The 21,697-nt window shown below is 37.3% G+C and overlaps 1 protein-coding gene across 2 annotated transcripts in view; it reads right to left on the bottom strand.

Moving 5' to 3' along the window:
- Positions 1 to 21,697, bottom strand: part of NPAS3 (neuronal PAS domain protein 3) — a 595,307-nt gene that overhangs the window by 20,577 nt on the left and 553,033 nt on the right. For both annotated transcript variants that reach the window (XM_063398891.1, XM_063398892.1), the window contains 2 exons: positions 9,761 to 9,954; positions 4,978 to 5,084 (listed from right to left, as the gene is read on the bottom strand). In XM_063398891.1, the coding sequence (XP_063254961.1) occupies positions 4,978 to 5,084; positions 9,761 to 9,954 (301 nt within the window). The remainder of the gene's footprint in view (positions 1 to 4,977; positions 5,085 to 9,760; positions 9,955 to 21,697) is intronic.

Raw genomic sequence — 21,697 nt, 5'->3', positions numbered from 1 at the left:
CTTGCTGCTTTCTTAATGATCTTCCTTGAACAGTAACATCAAGTACCTGATGTTCAATGAAGATCATTAATTTCTTACAATAAAATAGATGTATACTCCTACAGCATATAACATCCATTCATTCTTAGCATGACATGAACTTCTTAAAAAAGTTACCGACTTCTGAATGATAATAGTGTCAAAAAAAGGGAAGCACATATGCACAGCATTGTACTCCTGAGAGCAGCAATTGCCCTTCCTGCATTCTACAGAGAGTGCTAAGACCTGATACAACAGTAATTTTATTGATCTGCTTGATTTCTGGTGTTGATTTGACATGAAATGTATTCTGCTAGCTAGGGATCTTTGTCACTGATGTCATAGAACAAGGGCAGGTCTACTCATGCAGGGACTCATGGCTTGGTGAAAGTGTATGAACCGCCCTATGCTTGACACACAGTTCAGTCCTGCAATGCTTTTATGCAGTGGTAAGTAAACAGAGAGGATCCTATCACCTTCCCTATTCTTAAAGTGGCAAAGTAGAAGTGGGACATGAGGTGTCTTTTAGGGTGTTAGTTCTAGATGCATAACTATGAAACACAAAACATTCAATTACAGCTCTTTCATGTCACGTAATCTAATGAAGAGCTCTGTTACAGAACTAGGGTTAGAGACTGTATCTGTGCCAGGGTACAGCCAGACCTCTAATTTTTGAGGGTTTGGTTGAAACAAAAGTTGTTGCAGCTTTAGCCAGTTTCTGTGGGATAGCTGAGCCAACAGCTGGGCCATGATGCTGGATGTGTACAGGCTGTTAGACCAGAGAACACTTTAACTATGATCTCTGTGAGAAAGACTTGATTTATAGTAAGTGATATCTGTCATGATTCTACAAGCAATTTGTTCAACAAACATGGCAAAGATGAACCCAAGAGAAGATGAGAAGATTCCCAAACTCCTGAAATCATGAAGCATTTTAAAATAGGAAAGAGCTTAAGAAGGTTGAATTGTAACACCAAAAAATTGGCTGAGAGATCAGTGAAAAAGCATGATCACTCGAAGTTTGAATGAAATAGAAACAAGTGCCATAAAATTTTATTTCTGTCTGGAAAAAATATGTTTCAATAGCTTATGTTATCATGCCATGTATTATGGTATTGGTATAAATATGCAGGCATATGTACAGTTAGAGTATGAATGTTTTCTCAATTCACAATGGCATGAAGGCAAAATTAACATAAACCTCTTAATAGAAATTTTGAACCTAATGGATTTTTTCCTATTTACTTCACTGGGCTCAGAATTTTAGTCTACAAAAAAATCACTTTTTTAGGGCATAACCCCCATGTTCATTGAAGCCAATGAAAGCTTTTCCACTGACCATAACTGACCTTTCATTAGGGCAGTAGTTCCTCTACAAAAGCCTGTTGTCACTGCTATAGTCTTGCAGACCTTTTTCACAATTATACTTGTTATGGACACATTCCTGAAACTGCTTTTGTCTTCTTTTATCTGAGATAGAGTTAACAAGGCCTGCTTTTCTAAGTTTCTAATGGGCTGCTAACATCTGAAGCCATCAACAGCCCTCTTGATTTTTTTTCTTTGTGATTTTGTGCAACATTTTCTTCTTTGCTTGTTTTCTCTTTGATGTCTTTGAATGTCTTGGATAAGAAGGCAGGATGTAGTGGTCTTTCCTTTTCCTTATGCTATTTTGTCAGTAAATAGGCAGAATAGCAGTTTTACTTATGCTTCTTTTACTCTTAAATCTACAATGGCAATTTGGATTTCTTCTTGTTTTAATCATTAAAAAATATTTTATCTCCTGTAAAAGTAAACAAGAATTTTTGGTTGCATCCTCCTATAAGCACAGTCTTTTCAGTTTGCTACTTTCTCAAGTCCTGCATTGTTTTCTCACTAGTGCTTTCTACCTATTTAGCTTCCAGGTCCTCTTCAAAATATTGCACAAATCTGTCTTTTTTTTTTTTTTTTTTTTTTTTTTTTTAATTGTGATCTCAAGCAGTTATTTTCTATGTTGTACTGGCAAATATCCTGTGCTGTCTATTTTGGGGAACCAGTTCTGCTGAGTTCTACCTTCCATAGCCAGTGTTTGCCGGTTGATGAATTTCAGCTCTAATTCTAGTTTCACTAAACCAGAAGGATTTTTCTTTCTAGTTTGGTTTGAATTTGATTTTAAAGGATTGACAAGTTTCTTTGAAGTATTTTGGGGTTCTCCATTTTTTTCTCTTGGTTTCAATACAATTTTTATTGTCAAATGCTAGAAGTTGAACATGTCTCTGGGCAAAGATATGAACCACTTTGGTTTCTGCAGAACTTACAGTTGTCAGATGTACTTCCCCAGTTACTCCCTAGACTAATTTAAACCTGAGGATCTTTCATAAAGGGCATGGGTTTGAACACCAAAAGACAAATGCAAAGTCCTGTATCTGGGATGGATGGACTGGCTGGGTTGTTGCTTTGTGAAAAGGGACCTGGGGGTCCTGCTGGACACTATGTAAGCACGAATCAGCAGGGCTGTCCTAAAAAGTGTCCTACAGCCAGCAGAACACAGAAAGTCATTATCCCCCTTCACTCATCACTCTTTAAATTGCGTCTGGAATCTAACTTTATGTTCCTACCACAGGAAATATAATGGTAAACTTCAGTGAGCTCGGAAGAGAAACACCCAGGGGCTGGTGCACTTGCTCTGTGAGGAAAGGCTGTGGAACCAGGCTTGTTTAGGCTGAAGAACAGGTGACGTCAGGGGAACCTAGCAGCATATCTACAAGCAGGATACTGCAAAGATGGAGCCATGAGCTGCACCATCAAAACAGGGAAATTCCAACCCGACACGAGGAAAAAAAACCCCAAAACCACGGTGAGGATAACTGACACTTATGAAGACAACTGGAACAAGTCACTCAGGGAAGTTGTGGAGAATCTGAAGATTTTTATCACCAAAATGGTAAAAAATTTGCTTTGAATTAGTATTGATCTTGTTTTAATCATTAGGGGGAAGTAGATGATATCCCAGAGTTCCTTCCAACCTAAATGATTGTATGAGCATCTTGTTCCTATAAGGCAAGAAAACAAATATACATAAAGATATAACCAGCCCTGTCTATTGAAAAAACCCAACTAGCCTAGCAAGAATAATTATGCTATAGCCATGCAGCCAAGTTTGTGAACCCCACTATGCTGGATGATGATAGCAGGAGAAATCCCTGTGTTTGTAAAGTTTGCAATCCAATCAGCTAAATTGGACATACAGTGAGAGCAGGAACACAGAAAGTTGAAGTGATTTTCTAGAAGTCATTCCTGTCTTCAGAGTCTCCTGAGTCCTGGTCTAGTGCTTATATACTGGACCACACGGCACTCATACTCTGCATAGATCTTGGATTATTCTGAAGATGAATGTTTCATAAAACATATCCCATTTCAGAGAGAAGTGGTCATTCAGAAGATTAAGGTCTTTTTCAAATGGGATGTTCATCTATGCCAGGTGGTATGGTAAATCTGAGTCATAAATATCTTTTATTTCCTTGGTCAGATAGTGCAGTGAAAGTGCAACTTGTCATTTTTGACTTCCACTTTCAAGAGCACCAAGAATTTGAGTTTCTAAATTTGTTCCTTCATTTCTCAGCAACTGATATATTCTTCTGGATATTAAATGCTTAAAATTTAAATGATACAAAATTACTTTGTTTATCCCTTTGGATAGCTGATTTTATTTTTTTCTGCAGAAATATATCTGACCTGATCTTATGCCAAATACACTTTACATTTTAGAAACTTCTGAAATCTTTACACAGCCTAATACTGCTGCTGGCTGCCATATGTTGTCATAGAAGGTGTCCCTATTCACCTGCTTTTTGGCCAGAGTTATCCTCCCGTCTTCCCTTGCAGATCAAGCAAGGTAATTTGGGATGGAACTTTTTTTCTGCCTTCTAGTGTAGTCATATGGTTTTGTAAAATCTAATTAAATGTGGCTGCATTTGGCCTGCTGCCCTTTTATTAGGAAATGTTAGTAGGAGATGATGCAGGGGGAGCAGAGTTATTCAAATTTGTGACTCTGAATTTAAGAAGCAGTTTGCAGATCATCTTCTGCATTAAGAAAAACACCAAAGTCAATCATAAACGCAGTCAGTCACTGAAACTTCCAGAGAATTATCTGGCTTCACTGCAGGCACAGATAAATTAGAGATTGTGGGCATAAGTCTTTTTTTGAGCAAGGGTAAATCAGGAGCCCCATCACTGAAGTCAACAGATCTCAACAAGAAAAGAATTAGGCCCTATGGCTTTTAATAAGAGGAATACAAAGAGTTTAATTACTAGGAATCAAGCTGAACCTCCCTTCCCCCATACACAGGCATTGTACATGTTCTCTGGTAAGGTTTGCCTCTTGCAACATTTTTGTACTTCTGTTATCCTACTCCAATACTACCAGAGTGCATATAACAGGGATTTAGGTGCTATAGGGATGGGGGCCATGTAGATATTAACACATGGGGTGGTTCAAGCACTGGTACTAGTACAGCTGTAGCTCAGTTCTGCATTGAAAAACCTGATGAAATCCCAATTATGCTGCCGTATTTGTCCTCCATGTTATGATTCAGAAAAACCCAAAATCCTCAAAGAGGAGGAGTTCCTATTCTGTGCCAGGGAGGGAGTTTCTCATGTAAGCAATACTTTAGGGATTAGAATAATGCATAGCACATGTAAATTAACAGCTGCTGGAAATTCAAGTAATACAAATATAATGCTTTATTTCCACATATTTAAATGATCTTATATGTCTAGAAAAAGACTTGAAAATAAATCACACAAAGAATTACATTTAAGCCATCCTCTATGAAAACCTCTGACAAAAAAACCCCAAAAACCAAACAAGTGCAAGATGAAGATCCCATTTGTGGAATATAAATATATTATATAAATATAATAATAGTTTAGGAGCAGTCAGCTGTTGCACCGGATTATTTTGACAAAAATGGAAGTACTTACAGTCTAAGTGACTATGTCTAATGCCTTCCACATCTTCAGCATGAATGAAGTGGTAACATCTCTTTCCTACAATATCTACAGGGGTCAGGTCCATGTAATCACTAATCCTAAAAAGGAAAAAGAACATACAGCCTATAATTCAAGAAAGAAAAGAACAAAAGAATTGTCAAATGACTCAGAAAGTGAAATGTGCTAAAAAGTTTTTTCAGCATTATATAGTTTGAATGGAATATCTGTGCAAATGAGACAAGGCCTTGGAGGAAAAAAAAAAAGAATTCTTTTTAAAGAAATCTGGAAATTATTTTATCCATTTAACTAAGTGGAAAATTAAATTCTAGTGCATATTCTCCATGTAGCATAACACCAGGACAATATAATTCCATGAAATTGTAAAGCATTAGCAACAATCCAAAATCCTCATTAAAAGGCTATGATGATTCAAGGTTACATAATAAAGTAGAAACATGTTATGTTTATACCAAATGATTAGAGACACATTTCATTTCAACAGATTGGCCTTCTATTGGGTATATTCATGAAAAAGCTCTTCAACCATTTCTTGGCACCAAGTCCAAACTCATATTTCAAGGGATATAATTTAAATGCTGAGACACACAGATGCCTCAGGGTGTTATCTTTTTTAGTCTAATTCATTTGGGAGCTCAGCTTTCACTCTGGGCCCTTTCAACTGGGACTTTGTTGTTTATTGCACACAGAAACTTTAAAATCCATTGTGCAGACCTTTGTGTGCATGTATCTGTGTGTGTGTGTCTGTGTGCGTGTGTAAACTCATACTGTGGAGAGTCAAGGTGTCAACGTCCTTAAACACAGTACAGAGATTAAAAATTGGAAAATGTCTTGCTCACAAAAGCATTTGAAACAATGTCTGTTTTCTAGTCATAGGAATTTTTTTTAGGGTTTGAAATAATCTGCAATGGTTGTGGTACATTCTAGGGTAAGATCAGGGAGAGGAAATCCCACCCCACCAGCCTAGTAGAAAGGGGCAATCTCCAGGCAGGCCACTATCCTGGGGTCCTGTAAAATATGCATAGGCTTGTGTTTGAGCAGATCAATGGACCCACTGACTTACAGGACTGTTAACATGACTGACATTTAAAAGCAGGTATATGGTACATCATTTTGCTGAATTTGCTGAAATTGTGCACATGTTTGTAGGCTTGAGGCTTGCTAGACAACACTGTTTCTGCATATCTGAAGGAACTACTGACAACCACTGTCATGGCCAACAAGCCAAATCTCTTTGATGTGCTTATTTCCTTTTGGGCACATATTAGCAGATGTGGTATCACAGTCCCTATTAAACTGGTTATTGTCTCTCTCCAAATGGTCTCCAGTCCTTAACACTTGATTCTGAAAACACACAGACTGATCATGCACTCCAGCAGCACTCTCTTCATTTTGCTTTTAGTTATTTATTGCCATCTGAGATAATTTTTTCCCCTGCAGGTGCTTTTCTCACTCCACTGACTAATAAAGAAATCCTAGATTATTTTAGATGGTGAATCTTAGATGACACAAATTGTACATTTGCAAAATAGGCACAGATTAACATACCACATTTTAGGCAACAAAATTTTACATCCATATTTTGCACTCTCAAAGAAAAATATTAAGTGTTAGAAATAGCCAGTATACTAGCTAAGATCTTGTCTCAGAGGGAAGCTAATGTCTGGCTAGTTTGTGCACTGAGTCCAGGATTATGAAGGAGATCTCTTCATTCAGAGGACAGTAACGAGATGCACCCAAAGACTTGAGTAATGCCACTCCTGCTCACTGCTGTTTCAAGCAGGCAACCGCTTGGAAAAGTAGGAGTACTATTGATCTCACCCCTGCTGATCCAATGGTCCACTGCGAGCATTCATTTCAGTTAAGTGGCATGGCTTCTGCTCCATGCTCCCTGCAGCTGCCAGTAACTCCCCATTGCTCCATAAATAGTGCTTACAGCTTGCCCAGCATGGATCCATTTTTCTCTGTTTTCATCAATGTTGTGCTTGCTTTACTGTGGCACCACAAAGAATTTCATCGCTGCCCGCGAGTGCCAAGAGTCAAGTCCATATATTCAGGGTGGGATACTTATCTCCTTTTCTATAATCCCAGAGGAGAGATCCCAACGTCCCTGACTCAGAGAACAGCCTTGGCACACACCCAGATAATTAATCTGACAGTTTCAATCAGCTGTTCCGTTAATTCCTTCCCATCTTCTGTTTTCTTTTCCGGTTCTCCAGTTTTTACAGTCACATTCTGCATTGTAGCTGCTAAGAAATCCAAGTTCTGTCAGTCTTATTTCCTTTTCCATGACTGGAAATCCTGCTGCCTCAGTGAGATCACATTCACCTCTCAGCACTGGCAGAAGTATTTCTACTATTTGAAATTACTTTTATAAACTACTTTTAACAGATTTTTAATAATGACACAGAGGCTTAAAGGGGAATTATTGTAGCATATATTCAAGTACCATCACATGCATTCTGCATTAGCATGAGATGAAATACATCACAAACAAAGAAAAGTTACTTTATAATACTGCCTTCTGCTTAAAATTTGAAAAACGTTAATAAACTCAACACTTTCTTGCTGTTTTAACACAGTTCACCATGTCTTATCAGCACTTCCTATGTGATTACCAATCAGTGCACCTCACCTGATGAATTTTACAGTTTTCAGTGATGTCTTTCTCAGGCATTTGAAAGTTTTATGGCTACATGAATATAAAGGGAAGGTTTGAGAAAAATGTTTAATTAAAAAACCCCCACATATACAATTTAAGGCTCATAAAAATGCCAAACTCATAGCAGAGAAAGCATAAATCTTCCTAATTTGGCCTAAAAGTTCATCTCATACTTGACCTGATGGAACAGTTCATTTTTCACATCTATTTGATTCCTGGCTTTTTTTAAATGGAGGTTGCCAATAAAGGTAGCAGTAAGTGCAGGTGATTTTGTTAAAAGGGAATCTGTTCATTAGGAACTGGATAGATACCAGCAACTCATTTCACAGAGGCCTTTGAAAAACTCTGCAGTGGTAGCAGCTTTCCATTATTACCTAGGTAGGTCACAGTGAAATCAAAGACTTAGGGAAAAGTTTTGCTCTAGATCCCCTTCCTAATTCCCAGAGCTCTTTTGCCAGCTGCCAGATTATACAACATCTGGATACTCACTGGGTAGTCTCAGGCAAACCCCCCAAACTTTAATGCCATTGTCCACTTTTTCTGTGACCTTGTGCAAGCCACTTTCCATGAAGCAGTTTTTCCAAGCTTAAAAATGAGAACAATATATCCACTTTTAGGAAATGCTTTGGAAGTAGATGGTGTTCTGTCTAATAGTTAGGTAATACTATTAAAAAAGTATTGCAGCAGTGCAGCAATGTGGCAGCAAAGACCACCTCATAATTGAAATCCAAGATTATTTTAAGTTGTTTAAGATCCTGATTCAACAAAAGGGTTGAGTTTATAGTTTTAGATAAAAGTTTACATTGATGTGCTATCCTGATCATAGGTATTCCACCATAATTGAGCATTTATGATTTCTCATATTAAAGAGATTCCACTCAATTTAAAATATGCCATGGTTGCTGTAACAGGAAAAGCTTGCAGTAGTCACCTTGTTTCTTCCACTTTTTGCTGATAAGTTCCCTTCACAAAATTTCTTTTGGCTGCATTACCTTCCTTCTTCCTTTTCAACTTTTCCCCCATACCTCAGACTTCCATCAATGGACCCAAACTTACTACGTGTAATTTACTTCTCAGATATTTTCACTCTGCTCTAAATACCTATTCCCTGGATTATATTTTTATTTTTCAGGAGTCTGAGGTCTTAATGGGTCAGCCCCTCTGCTTCCCAGGCCTTTCCCCACCCCACCCACAGCCCAGGCCCCCATGGCAGTGCCCAGCTCCCACAGCCCTGCCTGCCCTTCGCCCATCCTGACCCGGCCCCACTGCCTGTGCTCAGGGAGATGCCCGGTGCCAGGGGCTGGAGCTGGCCCTGTGCCCCAGCTGCCCAGCTCCCCCTGGGCTGGAGGGATGGGCCTGGCTGCCATGTCCTGCCCTCACAAGTCAGAGTGCAGAGCCCCCGGTGCTGTGGGCACCCGGCCCCAGGGAGCAGGCAGCTGAATTTAAATCTCTTTCACCTTCCAAGAGCACTCGTCACTATCACATAGAACACAGCCCCCCCCAACCAACTCTTCATCACCTGTTCCTATTTCACTGCTGTCTTTCCCAGTATGCCCTTAACCAGTTTTATTCTACGGTTTTCCCACCTCTAACTGCAACAGATCCCACCTCTCTAGCCTACTATCTAGGCCATCTGTGCTTCTGTTCCATTAAACACTGAGCACGAGAGCTGTAATCTGCAAATTAGTTCAAAAATGGAAAACTTTAAAACTTCAGACAGAAAAACTTGTGGAGGGGAGGATGGAGGAGCATAAGGACAGGCATACAGGTCAGACCAACGTCTGTCTAGTCCCAAATCCTGCCTCTGAGAGGGACGGTGAAAGATTGCAAAAAGCAGAGAAAGCTTAGAGGAATATTTCGTAGTGTATCCTCCCCTATTCCAGAAGACATCCTGCAAATTACAGTTTTAAATTTACCTTTCTCTTTTAGAATGTAATGAAAACGAAGGTAGCGATGACGAGAGTGCATTCAATGCTCTCCTGCAACACCAGGATGACATTGCAAGAGTCAAAAATTCCAAAACTTCTTGCCAAGCCCATGGAGCAAAGAACACACACCACTAAAACAAAGAAGTAAAGGATCTAAAGGCTGTACCTATTTTCACAGTAAATGATATTGAGGTCCATATTCACACGAGTGACAAACATGTGGCAGTCAATCCTGACTTCATTAATTGTAGGAGGTGGCAGAGCATGAGCGACCACAACGAGCCCCATGATTTGGCTGGGTACGGTCCGTCCGTGCGACAGCGATACTCTCAGACGTAACCGGCCTGTTATATGAATCACCTGGAAAGCAAAAACAATAAAAGTACCCAGTGAGTTCTGAATGCAACTGTCACATCAGTTTCTTCTACAGGATAGCTTTAGTGTTCCCTACAGATCACTTAATGCTGCCTAAAACTGTACTAAGTAACTGCCAGTATCATTGTTAAGCTTATTAATACTGGCTGTCAACATGCTCTATATGTCCTCATGGCAAAAAGAACATAACAGGCAAATGCTTCACATTCATCAAATAAAAATCTAAGAACTGCTGTGGTGTTGATTTTTGCTGTTGTGGTTGTTACACAAAGAAAAAAGACAACAACAATGAAGTAGAAATTCAACAAAAGAGAGACTGAAATAAGCTGGAAATCAAAGTAAGCTCAGGTGCAGGATGGTCTTCCTGCATCCACAGTAAAGCATTCAAAGAGGTGGTAGATATGTATTGCCATTGCTTACTGCACTAGGCCTGTATGGAGAGCTCTGGGAGTGGTGGTTTTCTTCCATAAGCACAAGATAATACCAGAAGATGCTCAGATCCAATAGCATCCATAAGAACTGCATCCCCTTTCTAAGAATGCTGCCTAAGAAACAGAGTAAACTGAAGCTCTGGGAAAAGAATAATTCACCACTTCCAGTTCCACTCCTTCAGGAGTTCTGCGTATAGATAAAGGGGTTGTTCCATTTGGTTATATTCCAAAAGAATATAAATACAGCATATTGAAATGAAAATGGAAACTGCAGTTCCTGTACTCATGGATACAAGAGGCACAAGAATTGGCAGTTGCAGGCTGTCACAGGTTTTCATCCTCAGAATGATAAAAGTTTAGATAAAAGTACAACATCATTAATGTTGTACTTTTACCTAAAGTAAAAGTACAACATCAATTAATGTTGATGTTGTACAACATCAGCATTAAGAGAACACTTCCAGGAGATGAGGGCCCCTTTGTCTGTCATCCCAGACTCCCTACCCAGAGGCCAGCAGAGAAGTTGGTTGATTCCTGGGTCACAGGAGGAGGGGATGAAAATGGGGTAATAGGTGCACTGATACTCATCTCACAAACACAGAAAACAAACTCTTTACTTCTGATCTGAGAATGATAATAGAAAGCGAGAGAGAAGAAAATTTGTCATTTTAAAGATTGCAAATCACAAAGTGCATCCAAATTCAAATCTAATTCATGCTAGTAGATCTGTGATCTAAGACTTGAAATTTGTTTCTATTTTTTTTAACCTAATCATTAAAACAACTCTTTGCACCACAATTTCACATTTCGAGCCTAGCCAATGTGGTGAATCTGAATGAGGAAAGTGATCAGCTGCTCTGTAAGGCCATTTCAGTTACAGGTTTCTGACCACCCATGTTTAAACTAACTATTGCCTAAACTCACACTTAGTGCACCTTTCAAGAGCAAACTATTCTATGAATATTTGAAAAAGTTCCTAAAGGCAAAGATGCAAAAACAGCATTTCAAACCCACTTTAATTATTTCCTTTCCTTGAAACCTCATTAACTAATGAAGAAATAGCTAAAAGAAATAGGATTAACTTCACAGGAGGGGCAGTAATAGTATATTTTGCTCCTTCGAGCTAGGCTTGCATATACATCTGCTTTTTATCATTATCTTTCTCTTTTTATCATGCAATTTCAGCTTACTGCAAAACTCAAATCTGTAAATGCTTGGAAAAATGCTGATGGATAACTGGTAAAAATGTGAAAATTTATCTTACATTGAATGTGCTGTGCAAAAGTATCATTTTTCTGTTGTTTTTTCATAAGAGTTCTTATGCTAATATGTTTGAAGTTGGCATGAACACTTCAGGGAATTTTTAAGCTATATCAAATATATATATACCTTTGTATTTTTCTAAACCTTAATGTTATTTGCAGCTAAATAGCAACATGATTTGTTTTTGAACAACTCTCTATTCAGGCAGTACCTCACTTTTTTTCTGTTTCTTCATCTGAAATACACTTCAGATGTAGTATAGCCCAAGAGACAGTTCTAAACCTGCTAGAACCACCATGTATTAACATTGCTGAATTTCAAGAGAATTTGCTTCCAGATTCAAATTATTTAGCTTGTTCCTAATTCTAACATGGATCAAAACATGTTCTGAATTCCCATATGAAGGAGAATTTTAGGGGTCAGCACTCAATTGCATTCTGATTCTGTACACTGGGACATGTACAGCCAACTACCCATCAGTTCCAGTGGCCGTGTGTCTCTAAAGAAACTGTATTTCCATGCCTGAAGTCCCTTTCTATGACAACATTAGTCAAATGCACCAAGTGGGAAAATCTAATTGGTAGTAAAAAACAATTCTGACTGTCATGACCTTGTCTATATTGTGAGTATTGCTACTTTTAACACTGGTTCATTTGAACTGGGATTAGGTGTGATAGGAATTATAGGGTCAATTATCTCCCGTAGCTAAAATTAATCTCTTTATAATTCAATCCCACAGCACTAGTCTATCATATCCTAAAGCAGTATTATGACTTTAATGAAGCTAAATTGGAACAATAAACTGTTTTATGAAGGACAATACTTGGCTCCAGATGTAAATATTTAATAAAAATTTGCTAGGAATATACTGAAAATCAAAAGTAAATGCAGCTCTCCTGTGCAGTTTTCTTTATAAATACTTCCTTCTGAAAAGTTAGTGCTACTCAATCCTTAAACTCTATCTTCTTTCTAATAATGCCAGGCAGGCACATTTAGATGTCACAGCAAGAGAAGATGGTGATACTGTGTTCTGTCTGTTACAAAAAGGTGTGTGAATGCCATACTCCTGATCACAGGATCATCAGAAACTTCGTATGTCAAGAGTTGTAAAGACTTTCCCATCATTTCTTTATCTGGCACCCAAATTAAATTAATAACAACACTCCTTTTTTTATGTTGCTGGGAGTGGACTGGGTTAACTGTCCAGAGACTTCTTTGCTTACAAATGTTTATTAGTAGGTTTAACTATGATTCCATGATTCATCCTACAGAAGCACAGGGAAGTCTTATGGTTGAAATAATCCATAAACCATCTGATCAAGACCAGAATTTTGCTTAGGCCATTCTGATCTATATTACTGCTTGTAGTATAACCTTGGATAGGCAGGTGGGTGAAGAAAAAACATTTTGCAAAAACAAAACTTTTAACACTGGGCATTGAAAATAACACATATACTGGAAAGATGTAATGCTGAAGCAAAAGAAATAATTTACAGAATACTGTAAAAATCTTCTGTACTGCTTAATTGCTTTGTTTAAAACAAAAAAATCTAAATCAACTTTGCCTCACACTCCAATATTGGAAAAAAGTTATTTGGATTTTATTTTTAGCTGATTAGAAAACGGATTTGCAAAATATTGTAAGTACATGTAAACATGAGTTTATGAGTGTGGGAGTGTTAACAAGCCACGCTGGTTGGACAAATATATATTTCTTTTCCCTGCCATATGCTCTCTTTAGTCATCTGTTAGCGATATGCACTTAGATGTGCTCTACTAATGTCTGCTCATTATAAACAAGCACATCACAAAGACCTTGATAAAACATTCCCTCTGTCAATACTTAAGGAAAGTTAAGCCCAGCAATCGAAAAACACATCTGGAAACCTGCTCATCCTCCTTTAAAGCTAAATCTCACCTCTGAAGATGGAAATACTTTCTTTGTCAAAAGATATTTTTAAATATTACATCCATTTTTTTCATATACATGTGATGTCAGAGTAAGGACATGTATTACCAGAGGCTATTCATGCAAGCATGAAAAATCTGTGAATTTCAACTTTCAGATGTCTCTGTGTGCTTCAAAACTTAAACTTCAACTTGAAACAAATTTCTAAACTACTACTCTTGTTCTTTGTATAAATGACTATGCCAATTTATTGTGTGTGGGAAACCACACTGGCAGAAGTTGTCCCTCCAGCTCATTTAATGAGACGTTACATTTGAAGTCTTAAAATTATTGTGTAGAATAAATTTTTTTAGAATACAGTCATATACAAAAACATCCATATGTATTTAGTGTATATATATATATATATATATATATATATATATATATTTGTTTTGGTCTCTCAAAGATGTTATTTTATACTTCCAAAATCAACACCTAAATCTTTAAAATGCAACCAATTTAAACTGATGAAACTGGCCAAAGAGATAGCTTACCCATATTTCCTCATTTTTCTTTCAAAGTGTTGTGTGCTCCTTCACTCACTGATACACATACATGCATCTCAAAACCTGTCTGTGACACCGGTGAGATAAATATTTTAACACTCTGCAAGGTAATGAGTTCCTACATGGTTTCAGGTGATTTCTAAAGTAAGAGTGAACATCTGGAAGCAGACTTTCCTCTGGGCTTCTATGAGAAAACAGAGTCCAGTGTCACACTGGGAATTTACATAATGACATCTGAAAGTTTTTCCTTTTCTGACATGAAAATATAACCATGTCTATAAACTTCAGTATAGGTTTCTTTGTTTACTACACTTCTTTTTTTCCTGCCCATGTCGCACTGATATCACTGCAACATTTCTACTTGCTTATGTTTTCTCACGGTCAGAAATCGTTTGTTTCTGTGGTTCCACAGCCCCATCCTCATTGAGATAAAAGCCTGCTCTCCCAATTTCAGGAAAGCTTTGGGAGAAGATACCATTGGCTTATACTTATCATTCAGCAGTAGTTGGGATCTCAGAGGTCCAGTAAGGCTTTGTGTTTACAGTTCCTGTAATACTTTCATATCCCTTTCTCAGACTTACTGCATTTCTATAAACACTATGGTATTACTAACAGGAGATCCCATGGAACATGACATTTTGGTGTTGAAAAGGAACGAGCCACTACAACTGTAATATGTTGGACCATCCCACACGTGCAGCAAGTCTGAGATGTCCCAAATGCATCCAGCTTGCTGTCCGTAGGCCGATCGAGTCTCTGTCATGCACACTTAGCTTAACGCACAGGGACAGACACACTGGGCTTGCCATGTGCACTTTATGGGTTTCATCCATCACGTAAAGTAAAGTTTATAGATGTATGTTCCTCTTGAATCAATGCTAGATTTGTTATCTCTTTCAATCTATGAAATAACCATTTTATCATTTTCCCTTGTTAACATCAGCCATCTCCTACTTCATAAGCATCATCTATCTTTTCACTTGGACCACATAACCAAATAACGTGTCTACTCATGGTCATTGTTCTCAATTCTTGTTTGATTCAAAAATACTTCCATTTTAGCCTTGAAAATTGCTTGTATGCTGAAAACCCTGTATATTTGGGGTCTTTTTTTAGACTATAGTAGTCCATCTAATAAAGAACATTGTGTCTAGACACCAACTTTGTCCTAATATATCGAGTCCTCACCAGAACAAAGAAAAGCAGTATTTAGTGCAGCTGTCACTGATACATTCAGAGCCATGGTGGATGAAAATAAGACAAGGAAATAGTCTATGATTCCTGAGAAACAGCTTTGCAGACAGTCTTGATTGAGTTAGGCAATGAATGCCATGTGAAACCACTGTTCAGAGTTGTGGTCTTGAGCACCCATTCAAAAGAATATGAGTCTGATTTCAAGGAGGGGGAACATTATTCCTAACACATACATAGTTTCAAGGTCAATAGCTTCTTTTCCATCTACAAGTACATTTCAAATCCCTTCAAATACACCTGCAAAAGACAGTCTGAAAATGGAAATGGTATTTACATTTAAACAGCATATTTGGTCTCAGGACATATTTTATTCTTAAAAAGTCAATACTAGTTTTTTGGAGACACTTTAGGCTTTTCCCATCTTTCCTCTGTTATCACTCTCTCAAATAATAAGATTCAAAAGCTATTCTACTGTTTAAAATAGTCACACGCAGAATTCAGGCTAATCCTAAGGGTTAAAAAAAAAGTATCCTTATAAGACCTCAAACTTATCGGTGCTTAAAGAAAAGCATCATGTGAGAAACAGCCCAGTGTGGTAGGCTCAGTTCAAAGCACTTGCTCAATCCCTAAAATGACCTGAGCAGAATATTATTGATTGCATATGAGAATGTTGAGATCAGCAGCAAGCACAACAGCCACAGTCACTTTCATTCAAGTACACTACAGGGAACAGATCTCTTCCGTGCTTAAGTTACTGCTTTGAGTACACATGCAACAAACTGATTGTTCCTCAGCCTCAGGCTGCAGAAGGTTTATCTCCCACTTATCTCTGTCTAGATAATAAACTAAAGTAAAGGGAATGGGGACAGCTTTTTAACTCTCCAAAAAAGAGTGAAGGTAAAACAAGAATATGAGATTGCCCAAGTCACATTGGCTAAGCTAAGGCCATCTTAAGAATACTCTGAGAATAAGGGAAGACTGTTGTATGATAAACAAATCCTAAAGCTGCCATTAAAAATAAACAAACAAAAAGAAAAGCATTTTCAAGAGTGTACAAATGTTGTTCAAAAGATATCAAATCTTAACAGATTGGGATATGAACAGCAGAGCAGAGGCTCCTCAAGTATTTATGGCTCCTATAGATTAACATTACTAGATCCTAAATTTATGGCTTTTCCATTCTGCTATGACACATTTACATTTTTTTTATTTGGGATACTAGATAAGCAGTTACTCTTCAGCATAGCACAGCACAGTGTTCTGTGCTGTATATGGGCACATATCTATCTTTATTGCCATGATGGCTCTTGGGTCACAATTCTGAGGTCCAGTCTTGCACTGGTATACATTGCAGTAGTAGAAGTTGCATGATCAAGTCTGTCCTTTCAAAAGACAGATTTTTATTGTAAAATATTTTAATGACAGGACATCCTTTCCAGTGTTATGATTTTTCATTAATTGCATTGGATTAGCAAGCTGCTTTTCTCTAAACAAAAGATGTAGAGCTGACGCTCCTGAAATCAGCTTTATAACATATACTCAAGAAATATTGTGTTGAATCATTGCAGTGCATTACAATGTTGCACATTATAATTTTTCAGTTATTTTGCTTTACATAACTGCAAAGGTTTCCATTTTCATAATCAGCCCCTGCAATAAGAACTCCAAACTTTCCACTTTTAAACAGCATCCTTTAAATATATCCAGTATTACTAATTTAAATTATTAGGTTTTATTTTAATACCTTTGAACCTTTAATAGATGTCTTATTAACAACTCTATCAACACTGTATTGTCTTTTCACAATGCAAAACTTAAAAGCACTTGAAGATCAACATTAAAAAAAGAAACCAAATGAAATCAACACACAGCAACCTGAAAAAGTAGCCATAAAAATTGGGTTTATAACTGAATACTTTTTGAAGTAATTGGCACAAAGACTGTTCTAGTGCAGATTGCTGCAAGAGCGCTCTTGGCAAGAACATCATAAGCACTAGCAAAACTTTAATATGCTCAAACAGCCAAATACAAACTGACACCAGGAACCCATGTGTGGCAACAAACAGAAAAAAAATAGAGTATCTCAATTTAATACAAACCTACATACAAAGGGATCAATTTTTACAATTCGTGGTTTAGCATACAATACAGCTGTCCTCAGAGTGAATATAGAGTAGCTATACATAAGAAATTAGAATTATCAATTCGGGGGAATTTCTCAAGAGTCCTTTTGATATGTAATACAGCAAATATAATGACTTAGAAACCAGACATCAATGCATTAAATGAGATCAGGTTGAGATCTATTTAGAAAAGACAGGTTTAAGCTGGAAAAAGAATCTCTTTGATATGACCTCCAGAGCAGACCATTTGCAAAAGGATTCAAGATGAGCAGATTTACCCTTGAATATCTGTTTGCTTCACAGCTGCTTTAAAATATAAACTCTAAAATTTTTAATATTGAGTTACTGCAGAATTAAGTCTATGTAGTAAAATAGATTAAGAACCTGGGACTTTCTTGCACTTCTTGCAAATGTTATAATGGATTTTGTTGAACTCAGAGGAATAAATGAAACATAATTAATTTAAAATCTAGCTAACATAATTAAGTTATTTATAAATGATTTCTTTTAGAATCTGGCTGCTGCTGGTCAAGATAGGAATCTGGAATATCTCAGAATTTTCAGTAGTCTGCACCCCTAATTTGTGGTCAATACTCATTTAACCCTGAAACACAAAAGATCAGTTCACTTCAACAGATTTTCCACTTCAAATCCCTTGGTGTTCAAATATGTAGCATTTTTTTTTCTTCATGGAATGTTTGAAGTCCCCTTTAAAAATAGTGCCTTGAGGATATTTTTTCCTTAATACTATTTTAAAAAAGTTGAAAGCATTTAGCTATTGAAGTGTGCAGGGTTCCAATGAAGGAATAGTTGTCCCTGCCCATGAGCAAACACTCTTGAAATTCACTATTCCAGAATTCCTGCGCTTTTGCCAGCAGTGAAATTTAAACCTCAAAAGGACTTTTGTTGCATCAGTTTCAATGCAGTTTATCAGAGTATTGGGAGATGGTGGAAAATGGCTGCATCATTCTGCAACAGAAAGGGTGAAAATGCTGTTTAAAAAAGTTAGTTTCAGCTCTGTATGTCAGGGTGACCAAATACTGTTGCACTAAAGACAACTAATAAAAAGTATACTTCAGATGTAGTCTATTTCTTTCTTTGCAGGGAGAAATAAAGAGGTTTTTTTAGGATTTTTTTCCCTACTGTTTTGTTTGATGTAGTTCTTAGCAGTCTAACAATTACCTTAGGTGATTCTCTGCAAGGACTTGATAAGTGAGAAAGGACTAGATAAAACAAAATATCTGATATTAATGTATTTTCCCACACACAGAGAAAAAGATATAGAAAATGCTGTTGTCTGTAAAGACAGAAATGGATTCCCCAAGTCAACCTTGATTAAGATGGGAATGTTTATGTTCTGCTCAAGCTCTCCACCTGTGGTTGCAGCCCCAGAACTCATTCTAAAATTAGAAAGAAAAAAAAATATTAAAAAATTAAAAAAAAAAAAAAAAAAAAAAAAAAAAAATCACTCTTCCTAATTTTGTGGCTAAATGGGTCAAAAGATCTGAGTAAAGCAGGGACACACAATGGAGAAGGCTGAGGACTATTATTTGAATGCCATTAATACTAAGGTTCCTCTGCTATGCTAATGGTGTCTGCTGTATGCTCCTACTGTGAAAAGCAATTGTTTTGTTTATTTTAATGCTTGTATGCTTTCCCCTGGCATGGCCCAATTTTTTGCTGGCTGTATACAAGCACACAAGGTCTACCCAAACATCTTGGACAACAGAATGTGTGAGCTTTCCTGCAGAATGCCATGACTGTGACAAAAGCAAAAATGGAGATAGGAAAAAATGATTAATTTCAATAATTATTAATATGCTTTCACCTTCCTCACATTAATGACACTTATATGAATCTAAATGAAAAGTTTTCAGTATAAAGGGAAAAATAGTAAGGAATACGAGCTGATTTTATAAAAATTACGACTGCAAATTTCAGAAAAGCTTGTGCAGTTAAATAGTAATGTCTCCACATCCAGATGACAAAAAGGAATGATCATAAGAGAGGAGGCAGAATTCTTCTGGTGTATCTGCCAAGATCTAATGTCAATAGCTCTCTGACTGTTCTCAGTGTTAATTTGAACAGTTTTAATTACACTTCGCATGGTCCCGATAAAGAAAGTAGCATTGAAACTGCAACCCCCAAGGCCAGAAGTGGCTTTAGAGACTTAGACTGCAGGAGAAGGCTGGAGCACACTACGACAGCCCTTCCAGAGGAGCAGCCATGTGTACTGGTATTAGTAGACAAAGTCCATCTGTACGAGGGATGAGATTTCTCTTTGAAGAAAGAAACTTTTACCCACCTGGAGATGGATGGTCTTTGCAAAGCTCTGACCTTCTCCTTGACAGCTACAAATGGACTACTATCTATGATTTGTTTCTATAATCCACTTAATGCAGCAGGCTAGATTATAGATAGCAATTTATTTGTAAAAATCATAATAAACCACCATTGTTTTAATGCTAAACATGGATAAATGGGGAAGAAAAACTGATGAGACAAGATTCGTGTTCCTGAATCTACACCAAAGAATTATGGCAGACTCTTGCATTATCTGCATTGGAATCAATTTAGTAATTTTTAATTCACTGATTTTCTGTTGTTTGCTTAACATTTATTAATTGATTGTCATTCTCACGCAATTAATTCAAAAGTTGGCAAGTTTAACATGCAGAGATTAATTTTCTTTTACTAACCCACCACTTAGAATACTTTTTTTGGAAAAACAGGTTACCAAGAAATTACCTCCACATCAATCATATTTATAAATGAAATACAGTAGGGTGTTGCAGGCCATCTGTCAATCCACACTGAACCTTTCCTTATAATTGGCTAAGTTTTTCTATGTAACTCAATAAAATAACCAGAAAAAAATAGGACAGCTCTGTCTTTCACACACTGCAGTTTGAACACCTAGGACTTCTCTGTGCAAGGCTAGGAATCTCTCATTTAAGAGTCCGAATCTTGGGTCCCACAGAAATAAATGGTATGCCTACCCCATCGTCCAGTGCTCACAGCATCTGCACCTTTACAACAACCTACAGGTTGCTCAGCTGTCAAGTGTTTCTCATCTGGAATGAGAACCATTCATTTGCCCTTCATGTCACACTCATTTATGATGGCTGAAATGTTTATTCAGGAGGGGAGTAGAGATAATGAGCGAGGTTTCTTTGCTCCTAGTTACCAGGGGCTATTCAAAAGACTTCAGACTCACTCACTGTGTTCCTCATTGCAACACAAAACAGCAGAGTGAAAGGACAAATAGCATTCCCTACTCTCATTATTTTAGTATGGCTTTCACCATACTTAGTGTTTAACTGAAAGCCCCAGTTTCTGTGTCTCTTTTTGCTCTGTGTGTCACTTAGGCTGATGCTGTAAAGTGGACAGATTGACCAAATAGACTTTTTTATAGAGAGAGGAAAGGAATATGTCTTAGGCAACAAATATCTTTGTGGCCTATATAAGGGTAGAATGGACTCAAGCATTTTGATCTCAAAATGAAGATGTAGTATCTCACAGACAACACAAAGGTTCAGAAAAAGAAGCAGTTAGGTACAAGAAGACATACAGAATGAATTCAGCACTCAATGCAGCCTCTAAGATGCACGAGCGTGCAAGCTGTGATGCATGGAAGTGCTGCAGGGCTTGTAGGAACCCAACCCAGACATTTATTTATTTTTGCACAGAAAATAAAATGCGAGCTTTCGTCTCTCTCCTGTAATGTTGGTAAGAAAGCTCTGTAGAAGAAAGCTAATTCTTTCTGCATTTGAACTAAAATCTGAAGTTAGCTCTCCAGTAACAACTGAGGGTAGAACATATGTGCACATTCATCTGTACTTTAATCTCATGCGCAGCCCACTGGATTTGTGGAACTAAATCTATGGTCTATTTGTAAAATAAGACTTGAAATGATCTAAAAGATTGTGAAAAATGTATACAATATTTAACAAATCAAGGTCAGTGGGTTTCCTATAGAAAACTGGTATGAAAAGCTTAGAACAGCATCTTCTGGATGGATTTTAAAACTTTCCTATGGAAATTTTTACCAAGCACATGAATTCTCTGTTAAAATCTATGGAATCATTAATATCTTGTTAACCTGATAGAACTTTTCAGTAAGGAAAGGGAAACAAGCTAGAAACATAAGTAAATTTTGAAGATTTTTGTATACTTTGACCTAGTGAGTCATTGGTAGCTCACTGCACATCCATCTACACCCCTATGAAATTCAGTGGTGCCTGGTATTGCTTAGACCAC

The sequence above is a fragment of the Prinia subflava genome, chromosome 5, assembly GCF_021018805.1.
Source record: "Prinia subflava isolate CZ2003 ecotype Zambia chromosome 5, Cam_Psub_1.2, whole genome shotgun sequence".
Classification (NCBI taxonomy): Eukaryota; Metazoa; Chordata; class Aves; order Passeriformes; family Cisticolidae; genus Prinia; species Prinia subflava.
The sequence above is the reverse complement of the archived record's forward strand: the minus strand, read 5'-3'. Positions and strand labels throughout refer to the sequence as shown.